The sequence below is a fragment of the Capra hircus genome, chromosome 6, assembly GCF_001704415.2.
Source record: "Capra hircus breed San Clemente chromosome 6, ASM170441v1, whole genome shotgun sequence".
NCBI classification, from domain to species: Eukaryota; Metazoa; Chordata; class Mammalia; order Artiodactyla; family Bovidae; genus Capra; species Capra hircus.
In genome coordinates, this window is record NC_030813.1 from 116,815,093 (window position 1) to 116,834,266 (window position 19,174).

The window sequence follows — 19,174 nt, forward strand, 5'->3', positions numbered from 1 at the left end:
CTCAGCAGTCTGTCCTGCTTTCTACGTTCAGGCCTGAACAGGCGTTTAAGGCTGGATTGAACAAAAGGCCACTTGAGGACGTGGGACGCCCAGAAGGCCCCGGCGTGTCCCCACAGAGGGGAGGAGAGGCCTGGACGGGCCCTGCCTGCTCCTCACCCACCCAAGGGCCGCCCCGCCCCCCCGAGCTCCTCTGGGTGTGGGTGGGCGGGCGTCAGCATGGGCAGCAGGTCTTGGCCGATTGCATCCGTGCCCCTAGCTCCTGCACGCCCTGCTGAGATCCTGCCGCCCACCACACGTGGGGCGTCTCAGGGCCCTCCTGTCGGCCCCTGGAAGGAGGGTGTTTTCAGGACCCTGAGGTCGGGGCGTGGCTGTCAGGCTGGAAACGTGTCTGTGAGTCTCCAGGGCTGGGTCCCTAGAGCCGCTTGTGCTGGACCTGGGCAGGGGGGTGGCCTGGTGTGTGCCGCCCTGGCAGGGCCTCCCGGGGCCAGAGCGCCAGGTGACGGGGAGAGCTGACTGGGGGAGGAGGTGGGTCCAGTGACCCTGCCAGTGGCCCTGGGTTCGCGGTCAGTCACCCTCACTGTCCTCTGGCTCCCTGGGAAGCTCTTGCTACCTGCCGTGTGGGATCCAAGGTCCAGACCTCGGAGAGTTGAACCAAACAGCAGGGACTTGGTCTGGAAAATCCTTATTAAAAAAGGGGGAAAGGAAATCCTAACAAAAATTTGAAAAGATGGAGGTATAGTAGAGTATGTGATTACAGATGCAACAAGCCTACAAATTAACAACAAAATCGGAAAACAGAAGGCCCTGGCTGCCAACCTCCAGGGAGCCCTCCTGGGCTGAGGAGGTGATGCAGTGCAAAGCTGCAGAATCTCGAGAGACAAGAACAAGACTCACGCACCGGATGTATGCGATAAACCTCAAGTCCAGTGCTCCAGGAGGAGACGTGCAGCTTTTAATATCAGCAAAACTAAGTGCCCCCAAATAGATGAATTTGGCCTCTCACTCGAAAGGATTGAAAAATACATTCAGGAAAAGCAGAAAAAAAGAAAGAAAGTAATAGCTATAAAAGAGAAAAACTACAGCTTAAATGATAAAATATTTGTTCTAAAAAAATCAATAAAATAAATCAATATCTAACCTAATCAAGAAAAATAAAAGGGGAAAATACAAATACACAAAGTTACAAGAGGGGTAAATGAGAGAGGTAATAAAAGATGCAGAATACTATGTACAATTTTATGAAAATAAACATAAAACCTGGATGAAATGCATTTCTAGGAAAACATAATTTACCAAAATTAACCATAAGTAGAATAGAAAATCTAGACAGACTAATTTCAGGATAAGAAATAAAGTTGCCAAAGTGCCACCCTTCAGAAAATCACCAGATTCAGACGATCTGACAGGGAATGTTAGCAAACCTTTGAGGAGCAGATAAATTTCAGTGGCATTTAAATGTTCCAGAGAATACATAGAAAAAGAAGAAAACTTCCCACTCCTTCTTATAAAGCAAGTATAAATTGACACGCAAATCTTACCAAAGACCTTATATAAAAAGTCTATACCAATGTCTTTTATTAATACAACATCATTAAAATATTACCAGAATCTTATCCTTAAGGGGCTTCCCTGGTGGTCAGACGGTAAAGAATCCGCCTGAAGTGCGGGAGACCTTAGTTTGATCCTTGGGTTGGGAAGATCCCCTGGAGGAGGGCATGGCAACCCATTCCAGTATTCTTGTCTGGAGAATCCCCATGGACAGAGGAGCCTGGCAGGCTGCATACAGTCCATGGCGTCACAAAGAGTTGGACACGACTGAGCAACTAAGCACATTATCCTTAAAATATTATCGTACAGAATATTTATTAGCCTTAAAATATTTTCAAACAGAATCCAGCAGCACATTATACAGTACCACATCAAAATGCTGGGTTTATTTTAATAAGATGGATGATTCAGTATCAGGACATCCAGTAACATAATGCTGCCAAGTCACTTCAGTCGTGTCCGACTCTGCGACCCCATAGACAGCAGCCCACCAGGCTTCGCTGCCCCTGGGATTCTCCAGGCAAGAACACGAGTGGGTTGCCATTTCCTTCTCCAATGCGTTAAAGTGAAAGTGAAGACACTCAGTCGTATCCGACTCTTAGCGACCCCATGGACTGCAGCCCACCAGGCTCCTCTGTCCATGGGATTCTCCAGGCAAGAGAACTGGAGTGGGTTGCCATTGCCTTCTCCGAGTAACATAATAAACCATGTTAATAGATCCAAAGGAAAAATAGGTAATTTTCATAAAGGCATTTGACCAAATTCAACCCACTTTTTTACAGTTGATAAAATGGAGTTGACCTTTTCACAACACTGGGTGGGGTTGAAAATCTGCATATAATTTTATAGTCAGTCTTCTGATCTATGGTATTTATTGAAAAAAGTCCACATATAAGTGGACATATGCATTTCAAACCCATGTTTTTTCAAGTGAAAGTTGCTCAGTTCAGTTCAGTTCAGCCGCTCGCTCAGTCGTCTCCAACTCTCTGCGACCCCACGGACCATATAGTCCACGGAATTTCTTCAGGCCAGAATACTGGAGTGGGTAGCCATTCCCTTCTCCAGGGGATCTTCCCAACCCAGGGATCGAACCCAGGTCTCCCACATTGCAGGCGGATTCTTTACCAGCTGAGCCCCCAGGGAAGCCCAAGAATACTGGAGTGGGTAGCGTAGCCCTTCTCCAGGGGACCTTCCTGACCCAGGAATCAGCCTGCGATCTCCTGCATTGCAGGCGGATTCTTTACCAGCCAGCTACCAGGGAAGCCCTATGGTTTTTCAAGGGTAAACTATAAATCAGTCAATTCTTCAGCATCATAAAGTACATTTATCACCCAGAGACAGCATCTTACTTGAGGGGGGTTTACTCCATAGGCACTCATAAGATGCAGGGTAACAGGAAGATGCCACCCTCAGTAGCACCCTACTTCATATTTGTAGGAGGAACCTCCCTGCACAGCAAGGGTGGACTACCCTCCTGGTGAATATGTGTCAAGAGTGAGCAACTGAGAGCCAGGGCAAGGCGGGACCTAGGGAGATGAGCCCGACACCAGGGCTGCTCCTGTGCGGGGGGTTGGGAGCCCTGAGACTCCTGAAAGGCTGAGCTGATCTCGGGTCTAGGAGAACAAAAATCTGGTCCAGGGCGTGCCGAGATTCGGGTCCCAGTCAGTTCACACTCCACCTCAGGGCCCAGCCCTCGAGGATAAGGGTGACCTCGAAGTAACCCAGCTTGCTAAAATGGGTGGTCCAGAGGACTCCAAAAGCGGAGTGTGGATCAAGATGGCCAAGGGCTTCTAATGCCCCAAGGGGACGAGCATGGCAAACAGAAATCTTGCCTGGAGGAAGAGGGCACCCTAAGCTGCAAATCACTTCTGTCATGGTTTTCAGACACAACGTCCAGGGTGTAACCAAAGACGGCACGCACATGGGGTGAGGCGAAAGAATGAACGCGGCAGACATTACGGATGAGAAACGTTCCCGTGGAGGCTCTGGATGATGGCAAGCTACGAGACACTGCCGCTGCTGCTGCTGCTAAGTCACTCCAGTCGTGTCCCCCTCTGTGCGACCCCACAGACGCAGCCCACCAGGCTCCCCGTCCCTGGGATTCTCCAGGCAAGAACACTGGAGTGGGGTGCCATTTCCTTCTCCAATGCATGAAAGTGAAAAGTGAAAGTGAAGTCGCTCAGTCGTGTCCGACTCTTCACGACCCCATGGACTGCTGCCCACCAGGCTCCTCTGCCCATGGGATTTTCCAGGCAAGAGCACTGGAGTGGGGTGCCATTGCCTTCTCCAATATGAGACACAGACTCTTAAGAAATTTTTTTAAAATTATTTATGGCTGCTCTGGGTCTTTGTTGCTTTGCCCAAGCTTTTCTCTAGTTGCAGCGAGAGGAAGGCTTCTCATTGCCAGGGAGCACAGGCTCTAGATCCTTCGGCTAGAACCCCCGTCCCCTGCACTGGCAGGTGGGTTCTTATCCACCGCGCCACCAGGGAAGTCCAAGACGCTTAGACAACTGTGCTCACCGCGTTCAAGGGGAGAACTTGCAAAGCTTGACCGTTTTGGCGGGAGACTGGAACTGCACAGCATGACACAGCATACTTTCGAAAGATAAACTCGAGTGGGCTTCTCTGGTGGCTCAGTGGTTACAAATCCTCCTGCCACGTAGGAGATGCAGTTTCGATCCCTAGGTCGGGAAGGCCCCGTGGAGGAGGAAACGACAAGCCACTCCAGTGTTCTTGCCTGGGAGATTCCCAGGGACGGAGGAGCCCGGCGGGCTGCAGTTCATGGGGTTGTCAAAGAGTCAGACACAGGTGAGCAGCTGAGCACAAGGAGGAAAAGGACCCTGCGCTGGAGACGCGAGATGCAAGCAGGGATGACGAGTGATGAGTGGTGGGCCTGGCAGCCAGCTGAAACGCGCTGATTGTTCGGAACAGCAGTGACCACGTCTGTGGCTTCTGCAGTGTGTGTGTTTACACAGAGTGAAAACACGTGGCAATAGGACCCTCCAGTGGGAGAGGATCCCCTGGCTTGGGGGCAGGTGGGCGGGGACCACCAAGGCGCCGTCAGGAGCTGCCAGTCCGCTCAGCCCCACAGTCCTGACTCTGCTTCAGGGTTTCCTTTTCTGGCCCAAGGCCCCACCCACAGTGAGCTGCTACCTGGTTTTGGAATTCTGGTGGGTGCCAGCCCCCCAGCTGGAGTGTACCCCATTTGTGGGGAAGTGTTGGGCTTGTTTACTTATCTCCTTTTCCCCTCTGGGCAGAATCGGTCACAAGTGTGTTGGTGCCCTTCCGTTTTCAGTTCTCCACCCAAACCACCTCGTTTACATGTTTTTTCCCCCTGAATAGTACACACTCGTTGCTAAAGATTTGAAAACTACAGAAATCCACCTGAATTAAGATATAAATCTCCTGTGACTGCCACGCTTGGAGTCCCTGTCACAGACCTGGTGACCAGCTCGCTCCCTTTTTTTTTTTTGAATTATTTATTTGGCTGACTGGTCCTTCGTTGCGGCACGCGGAACCTTTAGTCATGGCATCTAATTTCCTGGCCACGGACTGAGCCCAGGCTCCCTATACCGGGAGCACCGAGAGTCTCCACTGGGCTACCAGGGAAGTCGCCGGCCAGGTCTGTGTGTGTGTGTGTGTGGTGTGTGTGTGTGTTGCCTTTCTTTGAAAAGGGTCGCGGGGGGGGGGGGTCACGCTCTGCACAGGAGTGCAGCCTGCTGGTACACTGCACACCCTCCTGTGCCAGGAACGCGCTTCTAAAACAAGATCTGGGCAACTGCAGTTTTGTCATATGGATATGCTGTGCTTCAGTTAGCCAATCTCTTTCTGTCCCGCATTTGCTTCTTTTTCTTTTTGTCCTAAATGTTGCTATAATAAGCGACCATCCTGACACATCGTGATTCTCTTTTGAGGATAAAGTACTTGGAGTATATTTGCTGTTCAGAGGCATGGTCCATCTTAAAGCTTTGGAATTGCTTTTCAGTTGCTAAGTCGTGTCCAACTCTTTGCGACCCCGCGCACTGCGGCACGCCAGGCCTCCCAGTCCTTCACTCTCCCCCAGTTTGCTGCAGTTCGTGTCCATTGAGTCAGTGATGCCATCCAACCACCTCATCCTCTGTCGCCCCCTTCTCCTCCTGCCCTCAATCTTCCCCAGCATCAGGGTCTTTTCCAGTGAGTCAGCTCTTCACGTCAGGTGGCCAGAGTATTGGAGGTTCAGCTTCGGCATCAGTCCTTCCAATGAACACCCAGGACTGATTTCCTTGAGGATGGACTGGTTGGATCTCCTTGCAGTCCAAGGGAAGAGTCTTCTCCAGCACCACAGTTCAGAGCATCAGTTCTTCAGCTCTCAGCCTTCTTTCTGGTCCAGCTCTCAGGCTTTGGCGACAACAGGCCAAATTGCCTCCCCAGCTGCGTCATCTTTGATTACTCTGGGACTATGCCAGACTTTCCCCCGATTAAAAAAAAAAAAATCTGCCATCTTGAGAGTTCCTTTTAACAGGCTTCCCAGTAAGATTTCTTATCAGGATTATAGTAAATTCTCGGCAGATGAGTGTTGTGTTTTTTTTTTTTTGGATGTGGACCAGCTTTAATGTCTTTACTCAATTTGTTAATACAGTATTGGTTCTGTTGTTTATGTTCTGGTTTTTGGCCATGAGGCAGGTGGGATCTTAGTTCCCAGACCAGGGGTCAAACCCACACCCCCTGCATTGAAAGGTGAAGGCCACTGGACCAGCCGGGAAGCCTCTGCAGAGGCTGAGTTGTGTCCCCTGGAAATTCACACATTGTGTCCTAACCCCAGCACCTCAGAATGTGACTGTAGCTGGAGAAAGTGTCTTTAATGGTGTGAGTAAGATAAAATGCGGGGAAGGCGATGGCACCCCACTCCAGTACTCGTGCCTGGAAAATCCCATGGACAGAGGAGTCTGCTGGGCTACGGTCCGTGAAGTCTTAAAAGAGTTGGACAGGACTCAGCGGCTAAACAACAACAGCACGCATAGAAGGAAGAACACGAGAGGACGCAGGGAGAAGACGGCCGTCTACACAGCAAGGAGAGAGGCCTCGAAGGAACTAGCCTGCTCACACCTTGGAGTTCAGCCTCCTCCAGGACAGCGAGAAGATACAGTCCTGCGGTTGGAGCCTCCCAGTCTGTGGGGCTTTGTTATAGCAGCCCCAGCAAACAAATACACTTGTCTGTTGCCAAATACACGGTGGCTCAACCACATAGGATGTCATAGTTGTTGCGGTCAGGACTCTGGGCACAGCTTAACGAGGTCGTTCACTCTCTGGTCTCCTGAAAGCCTGCCTTCAAGTACCATCTGCCTCTCACCTGAGAGCTGGACGGGGCAGGGATCTGCCTCCAAACTCCTGTGATGTTGGCAGGATTTAGTCCTCCCTGGGCTGCTGGCCACCTGGGCCTCCCACCATGGCAGCTTGCTTCAGGAACATGTGCAAGCTGAGAGGGTACGGACCGCCAGCTGGAGAGCAGGCTCAGTCCTCAGTAACGTAAATCCAGGAGCACCACCTTTGCCCATTATACTGTTAGAGGTGTCACTGAAAATTCAATTAGCAAGTTAAAAAAGAATTTTATTCATGCTAGGGGATATATGTATACCTATGGCTGATTCATGTTGAGGTCTGACAGAAAACAACACAATTCTGTAAAGCAATAATGCTTCAATTAAAAAAATTTTTTAATTAAAAAAATAAAGTGAAGATTATAACTCAGGCGACAAACTCTCAGAAGCTTTGAGTTCAGTTCAGTTCAGATCAGTCACTCAGTCGTGTCCGACTCTTTGCGACGCCATGAATCGCAGCACACCAGGCCTCCCTGTCCATCACCAACTCCTGGAGTTCACTCAAACTCACATCCATCGAGTCCGTGATGCCATCCAGCCATCTCATCCTCGGTCATCCCCTTCTCCTCCTGCCCCTGATCTCTCCCAGCATCAGAGTCTTTTCCAATGAGTCAGCTCTTCACATAAGGTGGCCAAAGTACTGGAGCTTCAGCTTTAGCATCATTCCTTCCAAAGAACACCCAGGGCTGATCTCCTTCAGAATGGACTGGTTGGATCTCCTTGCAGTCCAAGGGACTCTCAAGAGTCTTCTCCAACACCACAGCTCAAAAGCATCAATTCTTCGGCGCTCAGCCTTCTTCACAGATCACAGGAAAAACCATAGCCTTGACTAGACGGACCTTAGTTGGCAAAGTAATGTCTCTGCTTTTGTGTTTTTTTTTTTTTAATTTTAATTTTTAATTTTTTTTTAAATTTTAAAATCTTTAATTCTTACATGCGTTCCCAAACATGAACCCCCCTCCCACCTCCCTCCCCACAACATCTCTCTGGGTCATCCCCATGCACCAGCCCCAAGCAAGCTGCACCCTACGTCAGACATGGACTGGCGATTCAATTCTTACATGACAGTATACATGTTATAATTCACATTCACAGCATCATCTTTCAGGATTTGAAACAGCTCAACTGGAATTCCATCACCTCCACTAGCTTTGTTCATAGCGATGCTTTCCAAGGCCCACTTGACTTCACATTCCAGGATGTCTGGCTCTAGATTAATGATCACACCATCATGATTATCTGGGTTGTGAAGATCTTTTTTGTACAGTTCTTCTGTGTATTCTTGCCACCTCTTCTTAATATTTCTGCTTCTGTTAGGTCCATACCATTTCTGTCCTTTATCGAGCCCATCTTTGCAGGAAATGTTCCCTTGGTATCTCTAATTTTCTTGAAGAGATCTCTAGTCTTTCCCATTCTGTTCTTTTCCTCTATTTCTTTGCACTGATCTCTGAAGAAGGCTTTCTTATCTCTTCTTGCTATTCTCTGGAACTCTGCATTCAGATGCTTATATCTTTCCTTTTCTCCTTTGCTTTTCTCCTCTCTTCTTTTCACAGCTATTTGTAAGTCCTCCCCGGACAGCCATTTGCTTTTTTGCATTTCTTTTCCATGGGGATGGTCTTGATCCCTGTCTCCTGTACAATGTCACGAACCTCATTCCATAGTTCATCAGGCACTCTATCTATCAGATCTAGGGCCTTAAATCTATTTCTCACTTCCACTGTATAATCATAAGGGGTTTGATTTAGGTCATACCTGAATGGTCTAGCGGTTTTCCCTACTTACTTCAATTTGAGTCTGACTTTGGTAATAAGGAGTTCATGATCTGAGCCACAGTCAGCTCCCAGTCTTGTTTTTGTTGACTGTATAGAGCTTCTCCATCTCTGGCTGCAAAGAATATAATCAATCTGATTTCGGTGTTGACCATCTGGTGATGTCCATGTGTAGAGTCTTCTCTTGTGTTGTTGGAAGAGGGTGTTTGCTATGACCAGTGAATTTTCTTGGCAAAACTCTTAGTCTTTGCCCTGCTTCATTCCGCATTCCAAGGCCAAATTTGCCTGTTATTCCAGGTGTTTCTTGACTTCCTGCTTTTGCATTCCAGTCCCCTATAATGAAAAGGACATCTTTTTTGGGTGTTAGTTCTAAAAGGTCTTGTAGGTCTTCATAGAACCATTCAACTTCAGCTTCTTCAGCATTACTGGTTGGGGCATAGACTTGGATTACTGTGATACTGAATGGTTTGCCTTGGAAACAGATCATTCTGTCATTTTTGAGATTGCATCCAAGTACTGCATTTCAGACTCTTTTGTTGACTATGATGGCTAGTCCATTTCTTCTAAGGGATTCCTGCCTGCAGTAGTAGATATAATGGTCATCTGAGTTAAATTCACCCATTCCAGTCCATTTTAGTTCGCTGATTCCTAGAATGTCGATGTTCACCCTTGCCATCTCGTTTGACCACTTCCAATTTGCCTTGATTCATGGACCTGACATTCCAGGTTCCTATGCAATATTGCTCTTTACAGCATCGGATCTTGCTTCTATCACCAGTCACATCCACAGCTGGGTATTGTTTTTGCTTTGGCTCCATCCCTTCATTCTTTCTGGAGTTATTCCTCCACTGTTCTCCAGTAGCATATTGGGCATCTACTGACCTGGGGCGTTCCTCTTTCAGTATCCTATCATTTTGCCTTTTCATACTGTTCATGGGGTTCTTAAGGCAAGAATACTGAAGTGGTTTGCCATTCCCTTCTCCAGTGGACCACATTCTGTCAGGGTGGGTCATAGTGGAGAGGTCTGACAGAAGCTTTGAGAGAGCCTGTTAAAAGCCCAAGGCACAATCTTATACAGTTTTGAGACAAAGGATTATACATCAAAGTTCACTAAGGATATAGGTAAACTATAAACCGAGCAATAAGTCATTATGACCCCCTACAGAGCTGGGAAAGAATGCTAATATTGTGAGAAATTGCACTGCTAGGTCAGAAGGAAGGAGGTTGATCTTTGCAGTCCAGGCGGCTCTCCTGTCTTTGAGGAGGTCTGGTTAATGGGTAAGGCAGATAGCACAGAGAGCTTTCTGTTTACCTCTTTTTGTCTGACCTTAATATGTAAACTTTAATCAGGAGCAAGACACCAGTGACAGCCCACACTCAGGGTGCTGCCAACCACAGTACCTGACCGCCTGGAGCCCAGCCATTGTGCCTGCCCTGTGGACAAGGGCTGTTATTATGTACATACCATCAGGGAACCGGGACCCCAAGGCTGGTGGCATGTTTCTCTGAGGTCCTTGCCCTGAAAGGGGCCGTCGCTGTTCCCTTGGGGACAAGGTTTCCTGCAGCAGTGCTGGGTTTCCACTCACCTGGCTGCTTTGGGAAAACAGGCTCCGAAATCAGGTGGAGATGTGGCTTGTGGCCCAGAACAGGGGACTTCTGGGGGTCACCCACGTGCCACTCCTCTGCTTGCTCAGGGCCCCCCCCCCCCAGGTGGTGAGGCTCTGGAGCCTCGGGCCCGCCCACGCAGCCGGCCTCAGCCAAGAAGCGGGACACTCTCCTCCTGGGTCAGGGGGTCATGCCGGTGGGGGTCCTCTGGGGCCAAAGCTGCTTCTCGCTATACCAGCCACGGCCTCTCGGGGCAGCAGGCGCAGACCAGGCAGGTTCTGACCAGCCGTGCCAGCCCCAGGCCCCTCGGTTCTTCCTCGGGCTGCGCAGTGACCCTCCAGGGATGTGCTAGTCTCCGGGGACCATACCTGGGCTCCACCTGAGAGTGCCTTGGCTCCGCCCGAGGCGCTCCACATCCCCCTCCCTCCTCTGTAGGGCTGTCCCGTGAGCTCTCCCTCCGCCCGGGGCGCTGAGTGGGCAGGCTCCCTCGCGGGGTCTCCGGCTCCGAGCCCGCGGGCGTCTTCCGGGGTCTACTCTCCTAGCGGGTTCTTCGCACGCGAGCCGGAGGCTCACAACCGCCGCGCCCCGCCCCTCACCCCGCCCCTCACCCCGCCCCTCACCCCGCCCTTCACCCCGCCCCTCACCCCGCCCTTCACCCCGCCCTTCACCCCGCCCCTCATCGCCCCCCGCCCCGCCCCGTCGTCGCGTCCCGCCCCTTCGCGCCCCGCCCCGCCCTGTCCTCGCGTCCCGCCCCTTCGCGCCGCGCCCCGCCCCTCATCCCGCCCTGCACCTCATTGCAGCACCCCGCCCCCTCCGCGCCGTGCCCCGCCCCTTCCGCGTCGCGCCCCTGGTTCTCTCCTGCGCGGAGCGCGCTGATGTTCGTGGCCTCGGCGGCTCCAGGAAGCGATACGGCGGGTGCGGAGAGCCGGGCGGGCGCCGCGTCTGGCCATAGGTGGAGGCCTCCGCCTCCAGCTGTCAATCCCGCCGACCTGGCCCCGCCTCGCCCGACGGCGGAGCGTCGCGGGGCGTAAGGCCGAGGGGGCTGCCGGGACAGACCCAAGATGGCCGGGCGCCTGCGTTCCGTTCCTGCCTTCGGCCCCGAACCTCATTCATTGCCGCGCTGCTGAGCGGAGCCGCGAGCCAGCCCGAGGGCTCCGGGCGCTGTCCTCGCGGGGCGGCAGGCCGCCATGGCGACCCTGGAAAAGCTGATGAAGGCCTTCGAGTCCCTCAAATCCTTCCAGCAGCAGCAGCAGCAGCAGCAGCAGCCGCCTCCGCCGCCGCCTCAGCCTCCTCAGCCCCCGCCGCAGGCGCAGCCGCCGCCTCAGCCGCCCCCGCCGCCGCCGCCGCCGCCGGTTGGCCCTGCCGCGGCCGAGGAGCCGCTGCACCGACCGTGAGTGCTGACCCGCCGCAGCTCGGCCCCAGCCCTCCCCGGCCTTCGCCAGCCTCCCGCAGAGGCACGGAGGCGGCCCCGGCCCTCTGCCCTCCCGGCCGCCCCGTTTGGGGAGAAACCGCGGTTGCGTCGTGAGCAGGACTCGGCCGAGCCGAGGCCGCGTCCCCCCGCTCCCCCGCCCTCCGGCTCTGAGGGGAGCAGGGCTGCGCCTGGGCGCTCCGCGAGGAGCCGGGAATTTGGAGCCAGAGTGATGCGGGGACAGTGCTGACCTCATGCCCGGGGACGTCGGACTGGAGGGCGGGGGAGCGCGCGCGGTCCAATGGGGAGCCTCTGGCGGGACCTGCTTTAAACAGCCCGGGAGTCAGTCAGGCCTGTCTTCTCGCAGCCTCAGGGCTTTTCGTTTAGTTAGGGGGTCGCAGCAGAAGAATGAAGTGTCGGGAAGAGACCGACTTGTCTCAGTTCTTGTCGGTCTGCGGGCCCCTTAAATGAGCGGTGGTCGCCTTTAAGTGTGAACTTAGCCTAGATGGTTGTTATTAACACACAAGAATCAGTAAGACGGACTGCAGTACTGGGAAGACTGGACTGAAATTTATTGTTTGTCTGCAACTGGAAATAAATCACGGCTTGCTGAGGGAGCGGTTAATCGCCGGGGCAAGTGATGTACATTGCACGTGCCTCGCAGTCACGCTGGCCGGAACCTGGATGGGTGTCTGCGGAAACCCTGTCGCAGACATTCTGGTACTGTTCGGTGCTTGTGCTAGGGAAATTTTCGAAACAATAGAGAGACCATTTGATGTCACTTTCTTACAGAGCCCGAGTGCTTTTCCGTGAAGTCTTGGGTCTTCCGCAGAGGTCAGGGTGTGCCCTTCAGGCCTTTCTTTCATATACGGGCATTTTATTTCTCATCTTGATCTGTACAAGAGGGCATTTAATGAGGACAGTTTTCGGGAAGCAGCCCCTTGAAGAAGTTCACCTCGTTGTTAAGGTGGATTCATTTTTAGTAATGTTTTCATCTTTGTTTCTGATAATGATTCCTTGCTGTGTCCTGAGGTTTAATCAGGAAATGAGTATTTGGAGAGTCATTTTGGCTTATCTGTTAAAATGTAGCAGTAAAGCGCTTTTTCTGCTAAAAGGTGAAAAACCTGTTTGGATACTTTGAGAAAAAAGAAAATCTTAACAACTTGACTTTTCTCTGCAGCAAATAACTTATAACCGTGACCCATTCCAGACTTAGCGTAGTTCTTCTCGGTGGAGGTAGGAGTCAGAGAAGTTCATGCATCTCAGCATCTCGTGGACCTTGTATACAGACAGGAAGCACTAGACAGGGCTCTGGGTGGGAAGGGAGGCCTCACTGCCATCCGCGTCTGCTGTTCCCTTGGTCAGTCTAAACTTATGCGTTCTGCTGCTTATGCTGATTTCACAGAGCCTGAATATGGTGTCTTCTTCAAAATATGGATGTGAAGAGGTTTCTTTCTTAAGCCAGCTTGACAAAGTAGACGTTTCATTACTTTATTGTATGGAAACGTATGGTTGACTTATTTTTAAAATTTAGTCTGTCATCTTTGTGTAAACAATACATTAACATGATACAAATTCCAAAATTGCAGACAGGTAATTAAAATGTCTCTCTCCCGTCCCTTTCTCCTGAGTACCTAACTCCGTTCCCAGAGGCAAGCTCTGTTGCACTTCTTCCTTGTGTATCCTACCTGGTGTAACTTGTGTGTGTGTGTCTGTGTGTGTAGATATATATTTGGATAGACTTTAAAATTTTTAAAAACAAAAATACTTCAGAATAGCAACTTTGAAAGGTTCTTAGCATGCTCTGAAGTCAACTGCATTTGGCTTAATTATAGTTATAAAATGCATAAATATATTTTTATGTACTTTGCTGTTGAGAAAGCAAATATTCATTAATTTTGAGTAACAAACTCCTTGCTTACAAATTTGGATCTTAGCATGTCTGTTCATATGCTTCAGCTGAAAAATCCCTTCCCCAAAATAAGATTGGCCAAAAGCAATGAGAAAGCAGCTGTTCTGTTGTTATGGTTCTTGCTGCCTGTGGAACTGTAGTGTCACCGGCTGAGCGTGGGCTCCGATTAAGGATCTGCGTGCCTGCTCTGGGCTCAGCGTATGGCATGCAGGGGTTCTGCGTGGTGCTGGCTGCAGTCTCGAGAAGGCTGGCATGCAGGGGAGTGCCAGAGCTCGGCAGGGTTCTCGCTGCAGTTATGAGGCAGTTGGCGTTGGCCTTTGGCACTTTTCACTCTCCTTCATGTTCCCTCCTGGTTTTCCCCTGACTTTAATTATTTGCTGAACATCTGACAAGTGCCAGCCAGCATCCTAAATAGGTGCAGTGCTACAGCCTTGAATAGATAAAGCTCTGCCCTCCTGAAGCTTGCATTTTAGTCAGGGGTATAGACTGTCAACAGGGTACATGAGCACGATACGTAGTATGGTAGAGAGTGAAGTGGAGGAGGGATAACAGCACATCGGGGAAGGGGTCTCGGAAGGCAGGGACAGCCGCTGAGTTGGTGGCTTTTGAGTAAAGGCCAGGGCCAGGGAGCAGGTCCAGACTCCCGAAGAGGACTAGCGAGGTGGGAGGTATGGCCTGCTGAATTCGGGAGAGGAGACTGTCAGTGGGATCTGAGGTCCGAGGGAGAGAGTGCCTCGCCAGATCAGGAATCCCTTCCAGATGGAATAAAGACAGTGGCATTTATTCTAAGTGAGATGGGAAGTCATTGGAGGGTTTGGTCAGAGGAGGGAAGGATTTGAGTTCGGTTTTAAAATGAATACTGGCCGAGAACTGAGTTGACAGACAGCCTGGGCAGCAGCAGGAAGCCAGTTAGGAAGTTGGTGACGTGATCAGGTGTGAGATGATGGTGAATTCTGTTGGCAGTGGCAGGGTGAGAAATGGCTGAATTTTGAAGGTGAAACCAACCGGACTTGTTCTTCTCTGCTGAGCATAATTTAGCCATAGTTGGTGTTATTGTTTAGGGTTATATTCAACTGCAAAGAGCAGAAAACTTGCGCAGTTACTTAAACAGGTCAGAATTTATTATGAGATGAAAAGAGGTCCGTGTGAGGGAGTTCCACATTGATCGGTGCCCAGCCTTGTTTTTTGTACTTGTAAGTCCCTGTCCTCATTCTTTCCCATTTTTTAAGTTGAATTCTTGTCTTTTCTTGTTGAATTGTGACAGTTCTTCATAATGTTCTTGGTACTAGACCCGTATCAGATACACAGTTTGTGAAATGATACTCCCTCTCTCGGGCTGTCGCTTCACTTTCTTTCCCTGCCCTGCATGGCCGGTGGGGTCTCAGTTCCCTGACCAGGGACGGAACCCAGGCCCTCGACGGGGGAAAGAGTGGAGTCCAACCACTGGCCCGCCAGGGAAGTTCCCCCCAGACAGTTTTTTTTTTAAGTATTTTTCAGATGCATTTATTTTTGGCTGTGGTGGTCTTGGTTGCCGCATCCGGGCTCTTCTCTAGCTGCAGTAGGCGGGGACTGCTCTTCCTTGCGGCGTGCAATTGCTCCGAGGCGTGTGGGATCTTCCCAAACCAGGGATTGAACTGGTGTCCTTTGCGTTACAAGGCAGATTTTTAACCACTGGACCTCCAGGGAAAGTGTCCCCCCCCCCCCGCCCTCCCACCCCCGCCCCATGCAATCTTGATTTCTGTTCATTTTTATCACAATTTCAAGTGAAATGTGAGTCCTCCAACTTTATTCCTTTTCAAGATGGTTTTGGCTACTCTGGGCCCCTTGCGTTTCCATTTAAACTATAAGAGCAGATTGTCGGTTTCAGTGAGGAAGCCGGCCGGGGTTCTCTGATGGGGATTGCCTGGAATCTGTGGATCAACTCGGAGAGTACTGACGTGAAGTCTTCTGGTTCCTGAACACGGGCCCACGCTTTGTGCGAGAGGTCACACAGTCAGTGCTTCAGGCTTTGTGAGCACACCGCTAGCTGCTGTTCGGCTCTGCCACTGTGGGTCAGAGCGGCCCGACGCTGCAGGCAGAAGAGCAAGTTCGCCTCTGTTCCAGGGGGACTTTGTTAATGACGTGGAACTTTTGAATTTTGTGTGTAACTTTCCCATGTCATAAGACTGCTCTTTGATGTTTTTTTTTTTTGTCAACCATTAAAAAATGTAAGAACACTTCTTAGACTGTCCAGGACAGGCAGGCTCTGGTTTGCCCCCCACACCGGATCAGATACGCTGAGACCACTTTGGGGAAGCATTTCTTCTTCAGTTGGTTTTTCTTAACTAGCTTTAAAAATTATAAAAATTACACACATACATTATAACAGCATCTTCAGCTAGCACAGAAGATGACAAGCAAGACTTCCTCCCTGGCTATCCTAGCCTTATTCTTTAAAAATAACAATTAAGCTTCTTTTGTTTTCTCTGACGTTTTAGTGCATGTACGAGTCTTTTTTTTTTTATTTTGCTCACACTATAGTTTTTCATTTAGCAATATATCGAAGATGTTGTTTCATAGCAGTACATGTGATTCTTACTGGTTGGCTTTCCAATACTGTAGAATTTCTTTTAAAAGAGGCCTCATAGAGGTGTCGAGGCAGAGGTCTTTCCAGTGCTGTCCACATTCAGAGGCCCCACCGCATTACTGCTGGTCCCTGCAAGTGAGCCCGCCATTCAGTAAACCTCAGACAAGACTTGCCACGGATCCTTGCTGCTCACCGTGTGGTTTCAGGGCCAGCAATTTGGTATCACTTGGGTGGGTATAAGAAGTACAGAATCTCTGCCCAGCCTTAGACCTACTGAGTCATGAGTCTGCATTTTAACAAGGTTTGTGAGCAATTTCTGTGCACATAAGGCTTGAGAAGCTCCGCTGTGGATGATCAGGCCCTGTCTTTCTGATGTTATGGTCTGTGTGGATCACAAGAAACTGGAGAATTCTGAAAGAGATGGGAATACCAGAGCACCAGACCTGCCTCTTGAGAAGCCTGTATGCAGGTCAGGAAGCAGCAGTTAGAACTGGACATAGAACAACAGACTGGTTCCAAATAGGAAAAGGAGTACGTCAAGGCTGTATATTGTCACCCTGCTTATTTAACTTACATGCAGAGTACATCATGAGAAACGCTGGACTGGAAGAAGCACAAGCTGGAATCAAGATTGCCGGGAGAAATGTCAATAACCTCAGATATGCAGATGACGCCACCCTTATGGCAGAAAGTGAAGAGGAACTAAAGAGCCTCTTGATGAAAGTGAAAGAGGAGAGTGAAAAAGTTGGCTTAAAGCTCAACATTGAGAAAAAGAAGATCATGGCATCCGGTTCCATCACTTCGTGGGAAATAGATGGGGAAACAGTGGAAACAGTGGCTGACTTTATTTTTCTGGGCTCCAAAATCCCTGCAGATGGTGACTGCAGCCATGAAATTAAAAGCCACTTACTCCTTGGAAGGAAAGTTATGACCAACCTAGATAGCATATTGAAAAGCAGAGACATTACTTTATCAACAAAGTCTGTCTAGTCAAGGCTGTGGTTTTTCCAGTAGTCACATATGGATGTGAGAGTTGGACTATAAAGAAAGAATTGAATGCCGAAGAATTGATGCTTTTGAACTGTGGTGTTGGAGAAGAGTCTTCAGAGTCCCTTGGACTGCAAGGAGATCCAACCAGTCCATCCTAAAGGAGATCAGTCCTGGATGTTCATTGGAAGGACTGATGCTGAAGCTGAAACTCCAATATTTTGGCCACCTCATGCAAAGAGTTGACTCATTGGAAAAGACTCTGATGCTGGGAGGGATTGGGGACAGGAGGAGAAGGGGGCGACAGAGGATGAGGTGGTTGGATGGCATCACCGACACAATGGACATGGGTTTGGGTGGACTCTGGGCGTTGGTGATGGACAGGGAGGCCTGGCGTGCTGCGGTTCATGGGGCCGCAAAGAGTCGGACACGACTGAGCGACTGAACTGGACTGAATGCAGGAATGCCATCTGCACCTGGGAGGGAAGACTTAAGGTGCTCACAGCGCAGCGGTCCCTGGGGCGGTGTTGTTTCTCTGTCCTAGGCCGTGGAGCATTTGTGTGGCTGTAAGTAGGTTGTAACGGTGCCAAAGGCGCGGTGGTGGCATGAAGACCCCCGGCTGCTGCGAGCGGGGCCTAGATGGGGACTGGACGGATGACCCGGAAAGACTCCTTTCGGCCAGGTGCCTGTTGTGTTCCCCGGGCCTGTTCTGGGCCCCTGGGTTACAGTGGTGAACAAGGGCTGGTGATAAATCCTGTGGAGAAAAATGAAACAGAATTCGGGGGTGGGGGCGGTGCTATGGGGTGTGGTTTAGGGTGTGAAGCCCACTGAGAAGGCGCCTCTGAAGCGGAGGGAGGGAGTGGGCCGCGTGGGTGTCTGAAGGAGGAGCGTGAGGGGGCCGGGAGCGGAGGTGACGGGCAGCCTGGACGGCGTCATGCCCCAGTCTGAGGACTTCGAATATTCCCCTGCCCAGATGCACACTTGTGTCGTCAAACAAGTGATGTAATTTGTGATGTTCAGCCAGCGCCAGATGCTGGTGCGAAAGAAACTGGGTCACTTCATCATCATTGTTGGGACTTAGAAAGGGGAGAGCTACTCTGGAAAAGAGTTTACGGCAGTTTCTTATAGAACTAAACTTTCGATTACTATATGATCTGGCTGTAGCACTCCTGGGGGTTTATCCCAGAGAACTGAAAACGTATGTTTACGTAAATCTGTACACAAGTGTTTGTAGCAGCTTTATTCATAGTAGCTCCAAACTAGAATCCAGTTAGATGTCTTTCAACAGGTGATTGGTTAGACTCCTGAGCAGTAGAAAAAGGAACCAGCTCCTGATACCACATGCAGCAGCTAAGGGGACTCTTAAGGAGATTGTGTTAGTGAAAACAGCCAGTCCCCAAAGGTGACACACTGCTTGAGAAGTGAAAGCGAAAGTCGCTCAGTCGTGTCCGACTCTTTGTGACCCCATGGATTGTACAGCCCATGGAACTCTCCAGGCAAGACTACTGGAGCACGTAGCCTTTCCCTTCTCCAGGGGCGTCTTCCCAACCCAGGGATCGAATTCAGGTCTCCCTCATTACAGGCGGATTCTTCACCTGCTCAGCCACCAGGGAAGCCCTGCATACTGTCTGATTCTCCTTCTGTGACGTCTTTGCAGGAGCGGAGAACAGATGAGTGGGGGCAGGGGCAGGGCAGAGGGTGAGGGAGTGGGTGTGGTTCTGAAGGGCAGCTCAGGGATCCCCGTGGTGATGGGAATGTCCCCTCTCGTGACTGGTGGCAGAGCCACGGAAACGCGCACATCTGAGAAGCTGCGTGGACTCACACGGGCGAGTAGGACCGGAAACCTGAGGGTCAGTGGCACTACTCTGCAACGCCTGTTCTGGCTGTGACTGTTTTGTAAAATGTTCCCCTTGGGGGAAACTGGGGGAACTGTACCCTGAATTTCGTTTATTTCTTATGATAGCACATGAATCTGCAATTACCTCGTCAAAAGCTTTAACGACAAAGGCCACCCTGGTGGAC

At 50.6% G+C, this 19,174-nt stretch overlaps 1 protein-coding gene across 4 annotated transcripts in view; it reads left to right on the forward strand.

Moving 5' to 3' along the window:
* The window catches only part of HTT (huntingtin), a gene marked incomplete at its 3' end in the record, with an annotated part of 114,816 nt that continues 106,771 nt past the window's right edge, over positions 11,130-19,174 (forward strand). For 3 of the 4 annotated variants that reach the window (XM_018049859.1, XM_018049861.1, XM_018049862.1), the window contains 1 exon segment: positions 11,130-11,669. In XM_018049859.1, coding sequence (XP_017905348.1) covers positions 11,467-11,669 — 203 coding nt within the window. 4 annotated transcript variants of the gene reach the window in all.